The 20,824-nt window shown below is 45.0% G+C and overlaps 1 protein-coding gene across 1 annotated transcript in view; it reads right to left on the bottom strand.

Annotated features, from left to right (window-relative positions):
• Window positions 1-19,766, bottom strand: part of SLC14A2 (solute carrier family 14 (urea transporter), member 2) — a 35,763-nt gene extending 15,997 nt beyond the window's left edge. The window contains exons 1-9 of the mRNA XM_009876856.1: window positions 19,601-19,766; window positions 17,143-17,332; window positions 16,563-16,691; window positions 13,938-14,130; window positions 12,931-13,078; window positions 11,385-11,519; window positions 10,457-10,506; window positions 9,116-9,376; window positions 8,632-8,646 (exon numbers count right to left, since the gene is read on the bottom strand). Coding sequence (XP_009875158.1) covers window positions 8,632-8,646; window positions 9,116-9,376; window positions 10,457-10,506; window positions 11,385-11,519; window positions 12,931-13,078; window positions 13,938-14,130; window positions 16,563-16,691; window positions 17,143-17,332; window positions 19,601-19,766 — 1,287 coding nt within the window. The remainder of the gene's footprint in view (window positions 1-8,631; window positions 8,647-9,115; window positions 9,377-10,456; window positions 10,507-11,384; window positions 11,520-12,930; window positions 13,079-13,937; window positions 14,131-16,562; window positions 16,692-17,142; window positions 17,333-19,600) is intronic.
• Window positions 19,767-20,824: the final 1,058 nt, after the last annotated feature.

Raw genomic sequence — 20,824 nt, 5'->3', positions numbered from 1 at the left:
TCATTCCTCATTGAGGGGGCAATAACTCCCAGGAGCTGAGCTCCTGTCACTCAGTGGGCACCACTGAGAAAAATCTGGCTCTGCCTTCTTTATTTCTCTCACTCAGGCATTTGGACACATGGATAAGATTTCCCCAAACCTTCACTTCTCTGGGCTGACCAGTCACATCTCTCTTGACTTCTGCTTCTATGATGGGCTCTTCAATCCCTTAACCACCTCTGTGGCCCTTGGCTGGACTTGCTCCATATATGTCTCTCTTTCCTGTACTGGGGAGTCCAAAACTGGAGATGTGTCTCATCGGTGTTGAGTAAAAGGGAAGAATCACTAACATGCTGATAAAACTCCTTCTAAGTAGCCCTGAAGACAAGGATTTAGGAGTGTCGATAGACGAGAAGCTCAACATGAGCCGGCAGGGCGCTCCTGCAGCCCAGAAGGCCAACCACATCCTGGGATGTACCAAGAGCAGCGTGGTCAGCAGGTCAAGAGAGGTGATTCTCCCCCTTTACTCTGCTCTGGTGAGACCCCACTTCGAATCCCGCGTCCAGTTTTGGTGCCCCCACCATAAGAGGGACGTGGATCTGTTGGAGCATGTTCAGAGGAGGCCACAAGGATGATCCAGGGGCTGGAGCACCTCTGCTACGAGGACAGGCTGCGGGAGCTGGGATTGTTCAGTCTGGAAAAGAGAAGACTTCGGGGGGACCTAATAGCTGCCTTCCAATACCTGAAGGGAACCTACAGGAAGGCTGGGGAGGGACTTTTTACAAGAGCATCCACTGATAGGACAAGGGGAAATGGGTTTAATTTGAAGGAGAATAGATTTAGCTTGGACCTTCGGAAGAAATCCTTCAGTACGGGGGCGGCGAGACTTTGGAATAAATTGCCCAGAGATGTTGTGGCTGCCCCCTCCCTGGAGGTGTTCAAGGCCAGGTTGGACGGAGCCTTGAGTAGCCTGATCTAGTTGAGAGGCGTCCCTGCCCATGACAGGGCGGTTGGACTAGAGGATCTCTAAGGTCCCTTCCAGCGTAGGCCATTCTAGCATTCATGCAGCTAGGGATACTGTTGGCTTCCCTTGATGCAAGGGCATATTACTGGATCATGATTAACTTGGTGTCCATCAGGAAGCCCAGAGCCTTTTCTCCTAAGCTGCTTTCCAACTGTTTTTCCCCCAGTACATACTGGTGCATGGAATTGTTCCTCCCCCAAATGTAGGACTTTGCACTTCTTGTTGAATTTCATGAGATTCTTGTCAGTCTATTTCTTCAGCCTGTTGAGGACCCTCTGGATCAGATACTACTTTTGTTTTTGTAACTTCCCTAAACTTGCAAAGGGTGGACTCTAGCCCGTCACCCTGCTTATTAATAAAGAGGTTGAACAGTTTTAGTCTAAGTCCCCTGGTTACACCACTGATGGCTGGCCTCTAGCTGGAATTTGTGCCACTGGCCACAACCCTTTGAGCCCAACCATTCAGCCGGTTTTCAGTCCAACTCGCTGTCCACTTATCTAGCCCATACTTCATTCACTTGTCTATGAGGTTGTTATGGGAGACAGTGTCAAAACCAGGTGCTGCTCCAGAACTGCTCCGGTAGGATAAGGGACCTCTGCAGGTCATCTGGTCTAGCCTCATGCTGTAAGGCTATGACCAAACTCACTCGGTCACTTCCAGATTTTTTTCCAATCTGTGGCTTCTCTGGAGGGGTGCAGAGAGGTGGCAATGGAAGCAGAGATACGTCAGGAGAGGGCGATAACCACACAGTGTATTGAGGGAGAGTGATACTCAGCTTATGTGCTGGCCGAGGAGACAACTTCTCTGGCCGGATAAGGACCGAGCTGTCCCAGAGGGAGGGTGCCTGGAGGAGGAACACCAGTCAGTCTGTTCCTGTCAACATCTGTGGCTGCATTTCCTATCATCGTTTTGTTTCTTTATGAGCAAGCACAGAGCAGAAAAGTCTGTTTCAGCACAGAGCACCAAGGGGTCTGTCGCAATCTTGCACTTGTTTGCTGAGCGAAATAGTTTTTGGTTTATACAGAGTGGACCAAAACCCAAGCTGATGTGGGCATCTTCTACCCCTTTACATTAGCCTGTAGAAATTCTCTCGGGAAGGTTGCTATTGGACATTCTTTACTATGAGGCTGGTGAAACACTGGCACAGGTTGCCCAGAGAGGTGGTGGAGGCTCCATCCCTGGAGGCATTCCAGGTCAGGCTTGATGGGGCTCTGAGAAACCTGATCTGAAGACGTCCCTGCTCACTGCACAGGGATTGAACTAGATGGCCTTTAAACATCCCTTCCAGCTCAACACATTCTATCATTCTTTGATTCTATGACTTGTCTGTTCGACAATTGGTTGACGTTTAACGAGTAGCTCTGCGGATGGCTCCGGTGTCCAGCTCCCTCTCGTGGCGTGTCCAGCACAGCCACAAGTACAGTTACAGTAATCGGGGTAAATATTCCATTTTTAGAGGGCTCGTAAACAGCAATTCCTTGGCCCTGGCACTGCCAAAACTTCCCAGAGCTTGTGTTAGGCTCTGGATACTGCTGCTGATGTATGCCCTCGAAATAAGCAGTTCTCCTAATGCGCACACATCACCTCCATCCTCTGACTGCCTACTCTGGAGACCCACAGTCCTTTCTGTCCAGCTCAGCGTGCTCTCAGGACCCCGCTTCTGAGTCCAGGCAGCTAGAAGAACACATAGCTGGTATCTGGAAACCAGCTCAGTGATTAAGAGCAATAGCCTCTTAGAGCTAGAGTGGGGCAGAAATTTGTGAAGAGTGAGTTGTAGATGTCTCATGGCTAGAGCAGAGTGTAAAAAAGCTCTAAGCTGTTGTATAAAATAGGTGCCAACTTTAGGGAGGGTACAGATTCTATTCCTGTGGGCTGATGCTCTGAATGTGGCCGTGCTGGGTTAGCAAAAAACTTATCTGTTTCAGCTGCAGTTTTTTTCAAGATATTTGTTTAAAGCACTGCAGCTAGTGCGAGTGAAGAATTGCTTGGAAGTGAGCTAGCTGGCCAAGGCAAGCACATGCGCTGTTGGTTCAGCATCCAGGTGACAATAAGCTGCCACCTGACACCATTCCATTCACCAATGCTGAGGTGGCCATGGTGTCCAGCGTAGGAAATATCTTTGGGACCCCAAGAAAGACCAGGTAGTCCTATCTTTCATGAAACTCAATGAAACAGACCTCAAAGAAAAGCCGAGTGCATTCATCTGGCTGGTTCCCCTTGTTTAGCTTTGTCTTCCCTGTCCTTTTCCAGGCAGCAGTATCACTTTTCTTATCAGCAGTGGGCATTTCTCTAAGCTGGCCTGGATGAGATTGAGTTGCAAGCACCTATGGGACCTCCACTGGAAATCTTTCTTTTTATCATCACAATCCTAGCTACTGATTACAGCAAACTGGTTCCCAAGATCACATGCACTTTAACTGGAAGACACTGGCCTCCTGCACGGTCATCTTCGGCTTTAGACAGATTCAGATCCTCTCTTCTCTCCCTGTTGTGTGCATCTGTCCTGGAGGATGGTGTATCAGTTCTGCCTGGCTCTTGGTATGATCCTGTTTGTTTCTTTGCCCTGGGACCCAGGAGCTGGTGATGAGAAAAGCTCTGTGCTTCATGCCATGAGTCTGAACCTCAAGGCTGTTTGTTTTTCTGGTCATCTGTAGCCTGGATCGGACATACTGAAACATCTTGAAATGTTAGAGGGTTTTCAAAGATTGAAGTTTACTGTATTGCTGTACTTCAGGACAGGAAATTGCAACTCAAACAATTCTAAATTTCAGCTTCAAACGCCTCTCTTGGTCTCCTGGCTTCAGGAAAAGCCCAAATCCAAAGAGTCTGATTTTCCAAACATACTTCAAGACAGCAGGATCCCTGTAAGAATTGACAAAGCTGCCCAGACTTGCCCCATTTTTGTGACACAAGGCAAAGTGTTTTTCTGCTGCTTCATCCACTTCTGCAGTTTCAGAGTCAGTTCACTTAACTTCCCTGCATCTAATCTCAGCTTGGTAAAGTTTCACACCATTTCCCCTTCCTTTGCCCTGATGGTAGGGGTGTGAGTCTCACCCAGGGCACTTTTTCAAGGAAATAATCAATTCTAACAAACCTGTATGTTGTAAGAGATGAATGTGTTAGGTCTCAGCAAAGAGCAGAGTAATACAATAGTTCCAACAAAAAACTCTTTCAGCAAATAAATCCCAGTGATTGCTATTTTCTTGCCAAGCAGTTCTTAACACAAGTGGAAGATGCTGCACACAGCCCATATTGCAGCTCTGATCCACATGAAGAAGAGGACTGGTAGCATCCAGAAATGAGCCAACAGGCAGTAGGAACCACTGAAAATTAGTAATTAGTGCAATGGGTGGAGGTAGAGTTACACTGGCTGTAGATGCTTGTGGAACAGGTTGCCCAGAGAGGTGGTGGAATCCCCGTCCCTTAAAACATTCAAGCTTGGGTTTGAAGGTGCTCTGAGCAACCTGATCTCATTGAAGATCTTCCTGCTCACTGCATGGGGGTTTGACTAGATGACCTTTAAATGTCTCTTCCATCCTAAAACATTCTGTGATTCTATATGATTTTGCAAGAAGTACTGCAGAGCAGCATTTTCATGCATGCACAGAAGCAGACATAAATCCATTTGCAGTACAGATGCAAATTTCATAGTAGATAAAAGGAAAAAAAGAGTCATACGTGTTGGATAACTCAATTTCTGGGACTGTAAAATGCCCTAAAAAGGATTTAATTTACACAAGTGAAATAAACGCACTTAGCTACAATGAGAGCCCATCGCTGGCTGATAGTTCGTCATCACTTTGCCTTTCTGGTTTTCTCCCCAGTCAGGACGCCGCTGCCTGGTTTTTGACTGAGGGATTTTGCAGAGCAGAGGTTTGTGCCTGACAGAGCAACAGAGCTGTCAGCACTGAGCTGAGATGAGGGAAGTGTGGAGAAGCAGGGTCAGGTACAGGCTGGTGTGCCCTGGAGCGAGGAGAAAAAAAGACTCCGTATCACCTTAAATCACACAAGCCAAGGATGTCTGTGTCTCTCTGTCTTTGCCTTTTGCAAATCAGTGCACAGCACAGTTTGCTTTGCAGCTGCTGAGGTGCTGTGAAGCAGCCAGAATTCTCCGTGTGTTTTGGGTCAGCGAGGGGGTTTGATGTGTTTGAAAGGGCTCCCGGACCTACTTGGGGCTTCAACTCTGCTGCACTGAGTGAAGGTGCGTGTTTTGGGAGCACGAATTCTCCGTGTGTTTTGGGTCAGCGAGGGGTTTTGATGTGTTTGAAAGGGCTCCTGGATCTACTTGGGGCTTCAACTCTGCTGTGCTAAGTGAAGGTGCACGTTTTGGGAGCAAGGATTTGGGTCTGCCTCAACTATCTGCAGCAAAGGGCTGTCCCTGGAGAAGGGTGTGAGGATGCAGCTCCATGGCAGCTTAAGCTGCTAAATGCAGCAAGGTAATTGAGTGCACTCAGGAGCTGCTGAGCTGTAGCTGGAGGTGCCCAAAGTCATTCCCAGGGGAAAAGTGATGGAAGAAGCCTTTGCTTCCCAAAGAGCTATCTCTGGTCTTCTCATCCCACCACTGGGTTGTGTGAATTCCAACTGTGGTAACAGCTTCAGAGGTTTGTAAAAGACCCCCTGAGAACTGCAAAATCAGCTGCAGCTAAGGGTTTGCTTCCTGTTTGAACTTCTTCCATTTTCCAAATTGAAACACATCCTTCTGTCTAAGTGGGAGTGAGAGGATGGTGTTTGGCAGACTGATCCCACCCTTGGAGTGATGGTCATTTCTGTAGCTCTGGCAAATGTGATCTACAAAAAAAACGCCCAAACCCAAAAACCCCACTCACGTCGGCCTGCAGTGTTGTCCTTGTAGCCTGGCGATACCTGACGTGGACAAAGCACAGAGCAACTTCCCAGCAGCTGGAAGTTTTAGGGACTTACCTTATTTATATATAACTTGGGCTTTTTCAGCTTATAATGAGACCCCTTGCTGCAGGAGTGCTGCTCTGGAGCATAAAGCCCTTCCTGATATTTGCTAGTGGCTGCTGGGGTACTGGCTGGCTCCACGCACCAGCTGCTTAGGGGTTGGGGCACACACGCGTGCTCTCACTGTGCCTGACAACTTCACACTCCTATCTGCACCTACTTGCAAATATGGGAAGGAGAGGTGTTGACATTGCTGAGGGGCTAAAAAGAATGACAATATTTAAGCTCACAGCAGTACTGGACGGAGGAGAAGGGCTTGAGCTCTTCTGTAGAGCAGCTCTTGCAGCTCGAGGGTGGAGGCCACCAAGGAAACCTGCTCAGTGGCAGAAGACTTGAACCCATCACGCTTTGCCCGGCTTTTGCTTTCCATGCAATGCTGCAGCCTCTTTTCCCCATCACTGTTTGAAAGCATAGTAGTTGGTTTTCTAGCCCTACAGCTTTGGGTTCCCTCCTTGGGTGAGAAGTGTCAACATCTTCTCTAAGCGACCTCCCTCTGTGGGGGTGAGCTGGGTGGAGTGACCGCTGGAGCTATGGAAGTGCCTTTAGTTTATAGGCTTTTCTTATTTCTTTTTTTGCTTTGTTTTGTTTTTGTTTTAGTTTGTTTTAGATTTGTTTTTATGTCCGTATTAGTTTTATATTAGATCTCTGGGAATTGGCTCAAAATTATTAGTCCCGTTGGAAACTGTATACTTTATTTCTCCTAATGAAATTCTTTTACAGAATAGGCAATAGGCAGCAGGATGTTGGGCTACCCTTGGAAACTTCAGTTACTGCTTATATTCTGTACTGCTCCATTCCAGGAGACACTTGAATTTTCTTGCCTGTTTTCCAGAATTATTAGTACTGGCTATAGTTACTCAAATCTTTTGATTAGCTAGAGACTTAATAAAGCTGTTTATACCCTATTTTTTATGGATGACTTCAACTCTAGAAATTGCTTTACTAATTGATTTCAGGATGGATTTTCTTGTGGCTGAGGAATTAATGTCTGCAGTGGCTCTTACATGACAAATTCATTCCAAAAGCTGTGTTATGGTTGGACTTCACTCTTATTTTTTAAGGAAACAAATAGTATGCTTGGCATAACTAACCACAGTTGAGGTTTTTCTTTAAAAATATGGTTTTAGCATTGTTTAATTGTATTTTTGTAACTTTGTGTTGCTGCTATTTTTTTTTCCTAATGCTGAATTGTGTATGAACTAAATTAAACTGTGCGTAGCATAGATATAACATAGACTAGATATAAGGAAGGATTTTTTCTGATAAGCGTGGTGAAACACTGGCACGGCTTGCCCAGAGAGGTGATCGATACCTTGTCTCTGGAGACATTCAAGCTCAGAATGGATGGGGCTCTAAGCAACCTGATCTAGTAGAAGATGTCCCTGCTCACTGCAGAGGGGGTGACCTTTAAAGGTCCCTTCCAATCCAAACTGTTCGATGACTTTACAAATGGGTCTTGATGGTTTGCATATGCTTCGTAATTCATTGGCTGCTGTAGAAGGAAGGTGCTCTGACAGCTATCACCTCGTGTGTTATTCTGCCTTCCTTTGTATCTCTGCAGCAGCAATAACATTGGGAAATCCTTGATCTTGCAGGTTGTAGTGACCATACAAGATTGCTATTTTACTAGCATCCATTTGCCGACATCACAGCTCAAAGTGCACCTTGGCAGCCCATTCTTCTGTGGCTTTCCTCTTTCTTCCCTGCCTGCTGACACCTTTTCTGATGGTGTCTTTGCTTTTTCTGGAGTCACCGTGCAGGAATAAGAAGCTGCACATGCAGTCTACAAATATCCTTTAACACCGTGCAAAGTTACCCTGCTAGGTGGAATCTCAAAAAGTCCAAGTGCTGTGTTAGAGCTGTGCTCCCACCAGCTCAAAGACCTTCAGCTGGATCCGCAAAACAGCTCTACAGTGAGAGGCAGAAAGGACAGCATCTGATCTGAATGTTTGTGGTTGCATAGTCTCTTTGGATTTTAAATCTTCAAGTCCTTTGGGTCCATGATTTTAAACTCATCATGTGAAATGGATTTAGAAGAGGGAAGCTTTCCTGTCAGGCTTGTTTTGCAGGGGTTTTGGAAAACCTAAGGGAAGTTGTCTTGAGGTCAATGGGCCCTTTCCTGTTGCAGGGACTTGGAGGAGGCATAATGTGGCAGTGTCCTCCTCGCGACGGCTTCTTAGAGAACATCTGCAAGAAGGTCTTAAGCTTCCCAGGACTAACTCTGTTGATGCTTCCTGAGGTTCCTCTGGACACAGAAGACCCACGTGAAGGTCCCAGTCTGACACCCAACAAACATAAAACGGAGCCTTTGACATGTTTGCTGCTCATGCCTTGGTGCAAGGGAAATGCTCCCCTAGGAAAGGGAGAGAAGAACTGCAGTAACTGCCCTCAGCAGTAAATGTTTATCTCATTCTTCACATGAAATATTCCTATTTCCCACTCCTCAATGCATGTAGGGATTCAGACCTGCTATCTGAGAGAGATCTTTTATTTCTAAGACAGAAAATTATGCAAGGAAAAGAAAGATGTTTGATCATTGCTAGCTAGTCACTTTTCTGGTCTGATTAAAGTATATGTATTCATTCCTTCATTGCCTTGGCTTTTAACAAGAAGTCAGGAGATGATGGCACCAAAAATAGTATGCACTCTGTAAGAATATTTACCTGTGTATGTTGTATCTGTTAAGAGGAATTAAGAGAGTTAGACATTGATAGGACACAAGAAAGGAAGAGATCAGCCTCTTTATTCCGCTTTCAAATATACATGTTCTTAATTTGAAGTGCAGCTCTTGACGTAGCTCTTACATTATTTATTATTATTAGATACCAATGCCTTCTCAGCATATTTATTTAGTTAGATTACATGTCTGAAATTAAATACAGCCTCTTGTCAGCTTTAATGTTCTTCTGCCTATTCTTATAATTGTTATTGATAAGAGGTGACTTTCAAGTTAACAGAATTGTGGATTGATAAGGCATCCATAGCTATGTTCCCTGAGTGCTTTTTGGAAAGCTTAGCTCAAGGGCAAATCATGTGTCCAACAGGGGATGAGGATGGTGATGTTTGTGTCTGTGGTATGCTGAGCTAGAATCTAAAACAAACCCCACCCCAAATCTATACACTCGTGGACATTTGAAATCAGTAAGCGTGGCGGGTTTTGGGGGTGCACAGCGGGGTTCCTCCTGTGTTTATTTTTGAGTCGCCATCGGGTTTCTGCTCCTTTCGTTTCTGCTCTTCTCTCCTGACCTCTGATGCTCTTCTCCTCATTCTCAGGTAGTAGATCCGGTTGGCTTCTGGGTAGGTGACTTTGCAGAGGGGCATTTTGTAGATGGCTGGATTCTCTGAATTTATCAGTAAGAACAGAAGTGCAGAGAAGCAAAAAGGCCAGGTGCAGAGCGGCAGGCCAAGCTGGAAGGGGAAAGGACAGACAGATATATGTCTTTTCGTACCTTTTTTTTGTATGTTCCTTTTTGCTTAGTTCTGCCTGTTGCTAAATTCTTGCATTTGAGAAGCTGGGAGAGCCTGAGGACAGTGTGGCATAGGACGTGCCTTCCTGACCTCCCCCTCATGCAAGATCCCCCCATCTGGATCCAGAGGAGGATGCCCAGGTGCAGGCGGCTGCATGGTGGGGTCTAGGTGTGTGGTAGGTTCCTGCTGGTCACTGGAGGTCTGGGACTGTCCTCAATCTTGCTAATATTGCATCCAACCCCTAGTCCTGCCCTGTGACCCCATCTCCTGACCTGACTTGGGGTCACAAGGAGAAAAAGTAAATTTTTTTTTTTTCTTCCCTGATGCATCCCCAAAGCAGGAGAGATTAACAGAGCAGCCCATCTGCAGGAACCTACATGATACCGAGTGGATGCCAGATGAAAACATTTAATGCATGAAGCTGCTAGTTCTAAATTTTTTTTTTAGTATTTTAAGTTACTAAATCATTTTTATTAAAATACGATTTTACTTTAGTCTCTCAGATCTTAAAGAAGAAACAAAACTTGGCATTTCTGGGTTCACCTCTTTCTTGATCAGATAAGATGATTTTGTTTGTAAGAGAACAGTCTCCCCCCTCTCCTTTTTAGCTCTCATACTCAGATCAAACTTACATATCTGTGGATAGGGTGGAAGAAAGACCTTGTAAGAAGCAATGAAAAATTTAGACCGTTGGGAATTGTTCAAAAATATTGCTTGCAACGAAGGATTGCATTTCAAACCATATGCTGTTGCTGGAATTCGGATATACATGCAGACTCCTGCTGTGGATAACATGCTCCAAAGGTCTTTGAAATCTTATTATCAGCTGCAGAGTCTGCAAGTGCCCAATTCAGCTGCCAGAGAAGCTATATGAGACCTGCTACTGGCTGTAGCATTCTCATTTCAGCACTGTCAAAACTGACATGGAGAATTTTGAGAAATTTCCCTAATACTATATCATAACAAATCAAAATACAGTTAAAACAAACAAAAAAATGTTAAAAAAGTGCCCAGACTTACCACAGATAGGGCATTAGCAAGACCTGCTCCAGCGTAGGCACAAAATAATGCTGATAAAAGAAGACCAAAGACAGCTCAAGTTGAGGAAAATATTGTTCATCTCTCCAAAGAAATGATCATCCCAATGCACAGTAAGCTACCTGATGTTAGGATTAATGTCAGTATTCAACAATTAGTTAAAATGCTGCATCTGGCTGTGTGGACTATGTTTTGGTCCTACCTGCTCTGTAGAGGTGGGTGATGAATGAAGAACATGGTTTTGTCAAGAGCAAGTGATGATTTCTTTTTAATTTGCACAACCTAACCTATAGGAAGTAGGGGACTACAGAAATCCTCTGTCCAGTGGCTTCAAACTACAAGCAGGCAGCAGTGGTCCTCCTTGCCCCAGGATGCTGGAGGTGGCAAAACAGGAGCTCAAGTCAAGCATCCAAGAACAAAGTTAAGGAGGATAAAAGATACTGAGGAATCCAGAAACTGTGTTCAGCACAGAAAACCTCTGAAATGCAGATGATTGGAGGCTGGGTGAATCTTCACAGGAAATTCTTAAACAGGAAATTTGTTTTCTTAAAGTCTTCCCATGCTATCTGGTTTTGGCTATTGTTGGAGAAGGTGGCCTTTGGGAAGATGGATTTTAAACAGACCTTGTGCAACCCCCCTCCTCTCATGACACGTCTCCTCTAATGATACTTATGAAAAGGCTGCTCCTATAAATCTCTTGAGTTGCTAACATGTTAAACTTCTGCTCACGGCATAGCTTGTGCTCTTGCAGCTTACACATCCAAGCTCAACTCCGGTGCCACCACAAAAATAACTCTTGTATGGTACCTGCTTTTGCAGCAGAGCGAGGGTTGACTCCACACCTGTGCTGTTCGCAGCCTGCCTGGCTGCATTGATTTTTTTTTAATTTTTGGGTCTAAAAGATACTTACCGCAGGCAAGCGACAGCAAATGAGTCTGCCAGGTGAGGGCGTAGAACATGCCCCCGATGGCAATGCACGCCAGTGCGCAGTTGTAGTTGTGCAAGCCAAGGTAGATGCTGTCAAACGGCGTTGCAATGCTCAGCGCTGCAAGACAATAGGCAAGGCTGTGATTTCAGGTATGAGAGGTATCTGCAGGAGGAACCGGCGCTTGCTGGCAATCCGTCACCTCCTCCCTCGGACATCTAGATCAACTTGACTGTGCTCACACTTGCATGACAGGCACATGCAGAAAAAAGAATGAAATCAAATGAAGATCGTTATTTCTGAGCTACGCTAATGTGCCTAGGGTAGGAATTTCCCCCAGTCTTAAAGCTGTTTGGTTTTTTTTTCCAGGCAAAACGTTCTGAGTGTGAGGATCAGGTGGAGGATCCAGACAAAGTACAGGAGGACCTTCTCACCTGGATGCCTTCTTGCAGAAAGCTATGCTCACATGTGCTCTTTAAACCTGCAGGGTTTTGCATCTCCTAATGACCTTTGTGAGATGTATTCTGATGTGGTCACTCTGTTATTGCTGTGGAAATTCTCCACTGGGTGGGGAGCTGAGGGTCTGCCTCAAAGCTGACCTCACAGGTGGTTCTGCAGAGTTCTCAAAGGCTTCAGGAGTAACAGTAAAAAGAGCATAATATGTAGGGTATGTGTAGGTTACCTTCATATCGCTCTTAAGATTAATACATTTCCTCCTATAATGTTCTAATTTGTCTTCTATTTCATCACCATGCTTATCCACAGGTATTTACCGCTGACCTTTCTCTTCTAGATTAAATGTCAGACCTGTAAAAATCTTGCCAGGTGCTCTTAACCATACAAATTGTAGACAGTTTTTTTAAAAAACAGAAACATAAGGCAGCTCACATCTCAACCAGTGTGCTTCAGAGCACAGAGAACTTGTTGGATGACTGTCCTTTATCAAAGGTGGTTATTTCAGACTGCAATTACTCCGTATTTTTTATTACAATCAGTCACATAAGCGGCATGAATCTTGTCTAATTTCGAGGGTCATTTTCATTTCCCTTAACATTGTTTCTCTGGTTAATGGAGAGACAGGACATTTTGAGTGGCATTCGTTTAACTATTTTTACAAATCCGTAGCAGACTAGAACGAACTGCACCCTGGAAAAGTCTGTTTCTTTTCATTGACTGACCAGCCCTGAGGCAGACATCTGCTTGTGGTGGTATTTTAAAACACTTATGGTGTCCTGAAACTGTTTCTCTAGGTTTCTTTATCATTGTCTCCATGGGATTCATCACAGCCGATGACAGGAGGATTAAGCAACCAATTTGTTGCAAAGCTAATAACAAATTCTAAGTTTAAAGAAAATCTGCCTCTGTTCTTACCTTCACCATATTGCGTCACCTTCATTCAGCAAGACCTTCCAAATTTAGACACGGTTGCAAAACTTGTTGTCCCATGTACGTCTAAGCCTGGACAGAATCATGTACTGGCTTAGGTCAAGATACCTTAGTTACAAAAATTACTTTGGTAAATATTTCTTACCTGCAAACATCCCCACTGTTGATCCAATTGCAGAATGTAAACAAATAAGTGGGGAGGAGACAAGCAAAGCAACAAGGATGATGCCTCCAGTCCAGGGGTTTTCACAACCGTACACTTGACCAACACCGACTGGAACGGACTGCAAGAGCTGCAGCAGCCAGTAGAGAAGGGCATGTTATTGTATGTCTGTATTCAGAACGACACAGCAGTCATTTCACCAAAGCTATTTGTTAAAAAACGAAGGAAGGAACTTCTGAGTTGGACTTTTGGGTTAATGTGGGCACTTATGCCCTTCAAACCAGGGTCAGTTCCTTGTCTGGTCTGAACTTCATCAGTCCATGATGGACCCTGATTTCTCTTGGGATGGTGATGTGGTGGACAGAAGGGTGAGTGAAGGGCTTGTGTTGTTTTTTGTTTTTTGTGACTTTAGTGAAGGAGAAAAACTGTAACTTTCCTAGGCAGCGATACTATGGTGCAGCAGACTGATTTAAGTTTATTATATATTATATTAAGCATATAAGTTACTTTCATGCTGCTTTGGGAGGATGACCCTCCAGTGCTAAAGCTGAACAGAGAGGGCTGGGTATAAATGAGTTTCTGTCCCTTTAGGATAATGATGTTTCTTCTGCCTGTTGTCACTGACAGTTTTGCTGATGTGCTTTTAACCACAGCTGGACAGTAGGAATGCAAATCCAGATGTGCTTCTGTATGGACAGCACTCAAGCCTTGCTTCAGGGCAGTCCAGCTTCAGATGGAGTGAGAGGTTCAGCATCTCTGCTCCATTAGGTTCCATCAGCCTTTCTACTGGATCAGCCAGAACTGTCCCTGCGGTATTTATGGCACCGTCCTCTACAGACTGAACCGAGCCATATATTTCTGTGGATTGCTACGGGCTGTACATATCTTAGAGTCATTCTGACCCATGTGAAATTGTTTAACATGAGCTGAGCCCATTTACGCTCATCTTTTAAAAGGAAATACCATAAACTCATTGGAGTGAAGCTTACCAGTGGCACGTTGACTGCAGACCAAGTGATATTGGGCACTGATGCTACAGGCTTGATAAGGGGGGTAGGGAAGAAGCTGTTGTAGTGTCCTGTGGCTGCAAAGTACAGAGTCACGGCTATATTGAAGGGCAGAGTGAAAACAGGAAGGTCCCATTTACTGAAGATGGATCCCAAAGCACTGGACAGGATTGGGCTGAGAAGAGGGAAAAAAGGCGTAAGGCATTCGTAGCAATTATGGTGGTGAAAAAGCCTATCACTTCAGTCATAATCTCTGGTAAATGCAAGCCAGTGCCATTCCTTTTAGAATCGTTTAGTAGTGAATACCTTAATGTACTAATGTTTAGTAGTGAATACCTTAATGTACTAATATGTAAAGTCAGAAAAAAAGTGTCAGAATGCTGTTCATCTTTTTACAACAACTATCACATCCATTCATGGAGGGTATAAACTCCGCACCCTTCTCTCGGACCAGTTGGCTGATGTGCAAGTGCTCGGTTAGCTACTCTGAGGGCAAGGAGCCAGTGAGGAAATGCATCCAGTGCAGCATTTAGGCACAGGTGGAGGAAGGTGATTTGAGTTCATATTCTGCACAAAAATCTGATTAGAAACAGAATTTTGGAAATGCCATGTGAAGAACTTTGGAGAACTCTAGGTGGTGTAAAAAGACCCTGACTTGATGGGGCAAAAGGGAGATGGAGATTATGTCATTTGCTTTTTGTATGTTAAGTAGTTTGAAGGATACCACAAGATGGTTCTAGAAGAGAAATAAAGCAGAAGGAGTGATCAAAGAGTTTGGGAAATCTTCCACTAAGAAAGATGTAAAATATTTCCATTATTTTGGGGGAATGAGGAGTCCTTAGGATGTAAGGAGCCTAACAGAGTGTAAGCTGAAGTCACCACTGTAACTAAGCAGTGAAAAGTATGTTCCAGGTATGACCCAGACCTTGACTGATGTTCCTGCTTATGCCATGAGACTGGTGTTTCTGTGTGCCCCCCAGGTACCACCCAAAAGCATCTGGCATTGTTTGAAATATGAGTTTAGTTTTTTAAGAAACATGGCAGAATATATGTTCCATGTGAAATGTTTGGAGCTAAAATACATGCAAACCTTGAAACATCATGATTTTTCCCAAAGTTTTTGGCTGTAGAACCCAGGATATAAGCTTCACCAGCTCTCCGTTCCTCAGAACATTTCCAGACTGCCTTATTTCCACTTGAATGACTTTATGGGACCATACTGGCAAGGTAACATTAGTTTTTTTATGGGGTCCAGAAATCTTGTGAAAGAGAGTGAATGGCCAGGTCCTGTCCTTGATGGAAAAGGCCTGTGTTCTGCTGCTTCCAGCTGAGCTTTTCTGAGATAAGTGAGCTGAATAGCAATTATGATCTAGCTCCAGGTAGCAGTGGACATAGCACAGCTTACAGAAATTCGGTTTACATTTCCCAAGAAGCTGCATTTGAGTCCTAGAAGGTCATTAAGCTGGTTCTAATAAAAAAACCCCACACAAACTATGTGGCCTTTCAAAAGCAATAGCTTGTGTCCTGTTGTGTAGATACTATCAGTGGAAAAAAAATGCTTTGTTCTCCCTCTATAATCTCAGATGAAGCCTATTCTTATTTGATAAATTTGGTTCCCAGAGCAGTTTATAGATTTCCTTGCTTTTTGCTGTAGGGAAAAATAAAAATCAGCACTTCAGTGAAAAAAAGCGTCCTAATTTCCATGCTGAAATACAAAGCTTCTGCAAGTTATACATCTCATCAGAAAAAAAAAAAAAGAAACAATTAAATAAATGCTGACTTCTAAAGCTGAAATTCAAAGTATCAGTTGAAAAAATCACTGAAATGTCTAATTTTATTTTGGCTCTATCCTTGAGTCTTAAGAACTAAAGGAATGAAGAAAAGTTTGAACACAAAGCCTCAAGGAATTCTGGCAGATAAGACAAACTAAACATTCTTGCAGCACGTCTTGGGTTTTGAGTGATTATTATAAACTGACCTTTGCTGGGAATGACTGAAGAAATAAAATATGAAAAAAAGTTTGATCTTAAAAGCAGAGAAATGCAATAATGACTTGCATCTTATCGCTAACAGTGATTAAAATGTGACTCTTGAATTAATTCCAGTTAAGGCTGTTAAATAGATTCCGCAGAGCTGTTAGGGTCCATATTTAGAAATGGTAAATTTAATCCTGAAGGGATGTTGTCTGGCGTTCAGAGTTACTTGGAGGAATTAATTTTGCTCGTGACTTGTTGCATAGCTGAGAGGGGGGAAGACTGAATTCAGCCCGAGGGAGGGCATTGGGTTGGTGCAGCTCATGGGTGAGGAAGAACCGTTGCGGTGTTGGGCAGGGTGACATCCACTCTGGACGTGTCCTGCTGATGAGGGTTGGTTGCAGAGGCTTGGAGTGGAGCTGCTTTGTCTGTGTGCTATCATCAGCACTGTCTGTGCACTCAACCTCCTTCTAAGGTGCCTCAAAAGCTCTTGGGCATCATCAAAGAAAGCCACAGCGACCAGAGCTGCTGATGTAGCGGAATAGGCAGAGGGGACTTCAAATGTGTTTGAGCTGTATATAGCAAGACTGCCCATTATCTGAGAACTGTCCCTAGGAGAAGGAACGACACTTACCAGGCCATTGATATAACTGCCACAGGAGGAAGAAGCCACCAGTAGTAATCCCCTTTGTCAGAGAAGACGGCCATGAGCAGTCCCACCAAGATCCCGTTGTAGCCGTGCAACCCAGCTGCGATGGCTGATCTGTGATGGAAAGAGGTGTTTGCATGCTGTGCTGACGGTGGCTTGTCACAGGGATGTGCTGAAATGCAATTTATAAGTGTCCTCCTGATGAAAGGAGGGATGAAGAAGTGGTGAGGTTGCTGACATGCTGCATTCTGCTGGTGTGTGGAAGGGGAGATGATGATCGAAGGGGTTCCTTGTGACCCAAAAGACCTGGCTGTCAGAGACAGACAACTGTCTGCTCTCACAGATACAGCCAAATGTGGGGACAGGCCAGCTCTTCCTGGGCCACAGCTCTGTCCTCACCTAACTGCTTCCAAACCACCTGTTTCTGCTGTGGTTTCTGTTTTCCAAACCAAGTGGTCTCTGCTGTCACTATTGTACTCAAATGTAGGGCTATGACCCGTCAGCAGGTTCCTGGTATCATAACGACCAGTTTTCATGAAATGCCCTGACTTAAGGTACCACCTACCTGTCCTGACTGAGGGCCAGGGCAGTTAATGTTGACACGGTTATTCCAGTACAGCCTGTGAGCATGTACCACGGGCTCTGGATGAAAAGCCCTGCTAAAATGATCAGCCCGCTGAGAGGGTTGTTGACAAACATCACCTGAGAGGTCCCTCGCAAGATCCAGTCCACCAGCTGAACCATTAAGGGCTTACCTGGAGGAAACCGAATGAAAACTTGTCATTTCAGCGAAACACACTCATGCCTACCCGTCGCCTTCTGGCCACAGAACAAAGGCTATATATCGACAGGATATAAAACCAGTCTCTGATCTATTGCTGTCTGAGCACATTTTGCATCTGGCACTTGAAAATCTAACAGGGATGAACTGGGCACTGCTGTAAAGTTCGTGGAGGGATTCATAAAAAAGTGGTTTATTTATGGTGGTCAGTGAATAGTGTTTCTTGGATGGTAGATTGCTTAAGATTCTGCTATAAATTTAATCCCTTTTTCGTGTATAATTCATTTGCAAAGAGGGGCTTTGACAAAGACTGAAACTAGTTTGTACATGGATAGGGAAATATGAAAAGGAAACAATTTTTTGCTGTTTTAGAGACCCGGAATATGGAGGTGCACTGTGTACTGGAGATGAGTCAAACTGTCAACGGTGTCTAAAAAAGTATTTTGTGAACCTAAGAACCTAAATGAAGAGAATAGTTATGGTAGCTTGGACTGTACTCAAGGGAAAGAAGCCTTTCCAAAGGACAAAGAGCCACTGCTCTTAAGAGAAAACTACTGAACCCTGACAGAGCGAACAGGCACCAAGCTTGGGTACCCCAGGTGAGTGCAGGGGGGAGGTTAGATGTGTGTGGGGTGGAGGGCATCGATGTGCAGTGCTCCTCACGAACTCTGTGGGTAGAGAAGGGTCCAGTAGCACTACAATAACTTTTTGCTGTGGGCTTTTCTACTGCAAATTGACTTAAGGTCTTTTCCTGCCACACTTCTGGGAAAGGCATAACTATTTCTGTACTGCTGTGCATTATTAAACATGATGCAAGGAGAATAAATGAGAAAGAGTGGCTGCTTACATGTATGCTGTGTTCATGCAATATGTATATGCAGCTTTCATCTTCTTAAATATTTAAAATTAATTCAAGGAGTTTATATGATTGTTAATTAGACACAGCATAAAACGCCAGACTATTTTTTCGATTCTGGGAAACGACTTATTCCTAAAAGCTCCCCTCTCCACTACTACCTCCCTGTGTTATATTTACAGTCAAGGCTTAAATTTTGCTTTCTGTTAAAGAGAGGATCTCTGAAGGGCTGGGTGCCACTCTGCATCTCTTCAGCTTTCCTGGAAGAGCCCTCCCAAGAGGCTGGAGTGCAAGCTGAGGGGGGTGGTTTCACCAGCATTCCTCAGGCTGTGCATTGATGAGGAGCCAGGCAGTTACAACCAGGGAGGAATGAGTTCCTTAGAGAACAATAATCAGGCTTTTCTGGAATGATTACTACTAATAATTGGTGTTGAGCTATGAAATACATCAGCAATGCTCTTGGTTTTACACACAAGTATTAGCTGTAAGTATTCGAATATAACCAGTGGGCAGGGGCCAAAGCTTTTCAGGATACTGGATAAGAAAAGCTATCTATCAAGCATGGACCACTAGGGTAAAGAGCAAGCAGGAGGAGATGATCCCCCGTGGCTGGGGACTGCACTGTCACCCCGCTGAACTCCCTGCCTGGAGGCATCTCAGCCCACATTCTCCACCAGCGATAGCCATTGCACAACCTGGCCATACACAGCTGTCTCTCATTCTTCTTCTGTTGCTGGAGTTGTACTGCTAACGAACCTAGCCTTGACAGAGGACCCACAGTCTTACATAGCCTCCCAAGGCCCCAGATCCCTAATAATTCTGGGTAACACAGACCATCTGCTCATGTATTGTTCCTGTCTGGACAGTAAACCTTTGAGATGAGTACTTGCTTTGTGTTTTATGGCAACATAACAGCTGCAGTGCTTATTGCTCCCCCAAGGCTGGTAATACAAGAGCCTTTGCCCAGACAATTAAGAATCAAGTCCCCTCCGTCAGCCCACACACAGACGAGGAGACGGTCGCTGATCCAAAGCACTTACAAACAAGACCAAATCCCCAGCCCTGATGTGTGATTCTGGGCACCGGTGTGAGGAACGTGATGCTCATGACACATAACTGATTAAGTGTAAAAGATGTCTTTTGCCTGTGCTGAATTGTGCCTGCAGACATGGTAATGGCAAGAGAACCCCTTCCTCAGAATAAAATGGTTTGGGTTAAAAGGCCAGAAGTTTGCAGTGAGCTCTGACCACGCTGCCTCTTGCTCCTCTTCAGGGGATGAAATGGCCCTATGTCTTATGCCCTGCCACTGAAAGCACTGATGGCAATACAGATGTTCTCAGCTAGATCTTCCTGGCCAGACAGCTCCGTATACATCCCTCTGCTTACTTTTCATCCACTCTCCATATTCCTTCATTTCTCCTGTGAGGTAACCGAAAACTTGGTTGATCCGGTTTCCACTTCTCCCCAGCAGGTCCTGGGCTCTCGTCTTCTGCTCCGCGTAAAACTGCCTCTCACCAGGACGTTCAGCCACAACGATCTCTCCAAGATCCATGTCTTTTGGGTGGCAAGAAGAGGTAACTGCAAATCACAAAGCTTGTGTGTTAGAAAACCTTCTGGGTTGTGCCCTGGAAACTTTCTGCTGTACTTTAGACCCCCATGGTGACATATTTTTTGAAGATGAGATGTTTCATGGAGATGGGACCTGCCTAAATCACAGCTGGGAGTGGTGTGCACTGGTGCCTAGGACAGTGATGTCTCCTTCTGAGTATGATGACCAGTAAACGACCTGAGACAGGGTTGCAGGGAGCAAAAAGGACCTGACATAGGTGCCCTGCAGCTTCCCACCCTCACTCCAACTGCTGATGTAGCATGTGATAAGCTGCGGTTTGGACAGGCGGGATGTAACCTTTGCCAAGTGAGTGGTACCTGTGTGCTGTTGCAGGTACCAGGGAAGGAGTCTGCTGATGCTCGGCTGGCGGTGAGCTGGAGGGAAGCAATGGCAATTGGCAGTACAGCAGCAGACAGCAGGAGACACCAGAGGAGAGGCTGAAGCCGGTATTCCTTCTGATCTTTTTAAGCTGGTGTCTTCATATATCACAGCAAATCTATGGACTTTCCATACTCTTCATTCCACATCTGCCTTTCATCACGAGCAAACTGGGGTAGCATCAAAGTATTCCACTGAAATTAGCATCCACATGTGGCTTTGGACAAAGATAAGCACCTTGGCTCAGGGCTGTGAGCACTGCGGTTAGCAGGTGGGTATCCAGAAGGAATATGGGCTTATTAACCCCCCAATTACAGCTGCATGGCTCGGCTCATTAAAAACTCCATTAAGATATAAACCCTTAGGACAAAATATGTTGCGGGTTACAGCTGCAAAAACGCCACCCTGCTCTCCGAGGGAGCCCGCCCCGGGCTGGTCTGTAGTTTTGCTCTGATCATTTTTCCGAGCGGCGGAAAATTTCTGGGTGTTGCCCATGAGTGGACGGTGTCAGGAGGTCTCCCCCCATGTTTCGTGGAATATGGGCACCACCTTCTGGTGGGAACTTTTTTTTTTTTGGCGGGGGGGGCAGTGGAGGGGTGGGGGATAGCTCACACAGGCTGGCA

The sequence above is a fragment of the Apaloderma vittatum genome, unplaced genomic scaffold, assembly GCF_000703405.1.
Source record: "Apaloderma vittatum isolate BGI_N311 unplaced genomic scaffold, ASM70340v1 scaffold14959, whole genome shotgun sequence".
Classification (NCBI taxonomy): Eukaryota; Metazoa; Chordata; class Aves; order Trogoniformes; family Trogonidae; genus Apaloderma; species Apaloderma vittatum.
Note: the sequence above shows the minus strand (reverse complement) of the source record. Positions and strands in the feature narration are given on the sequence as shown.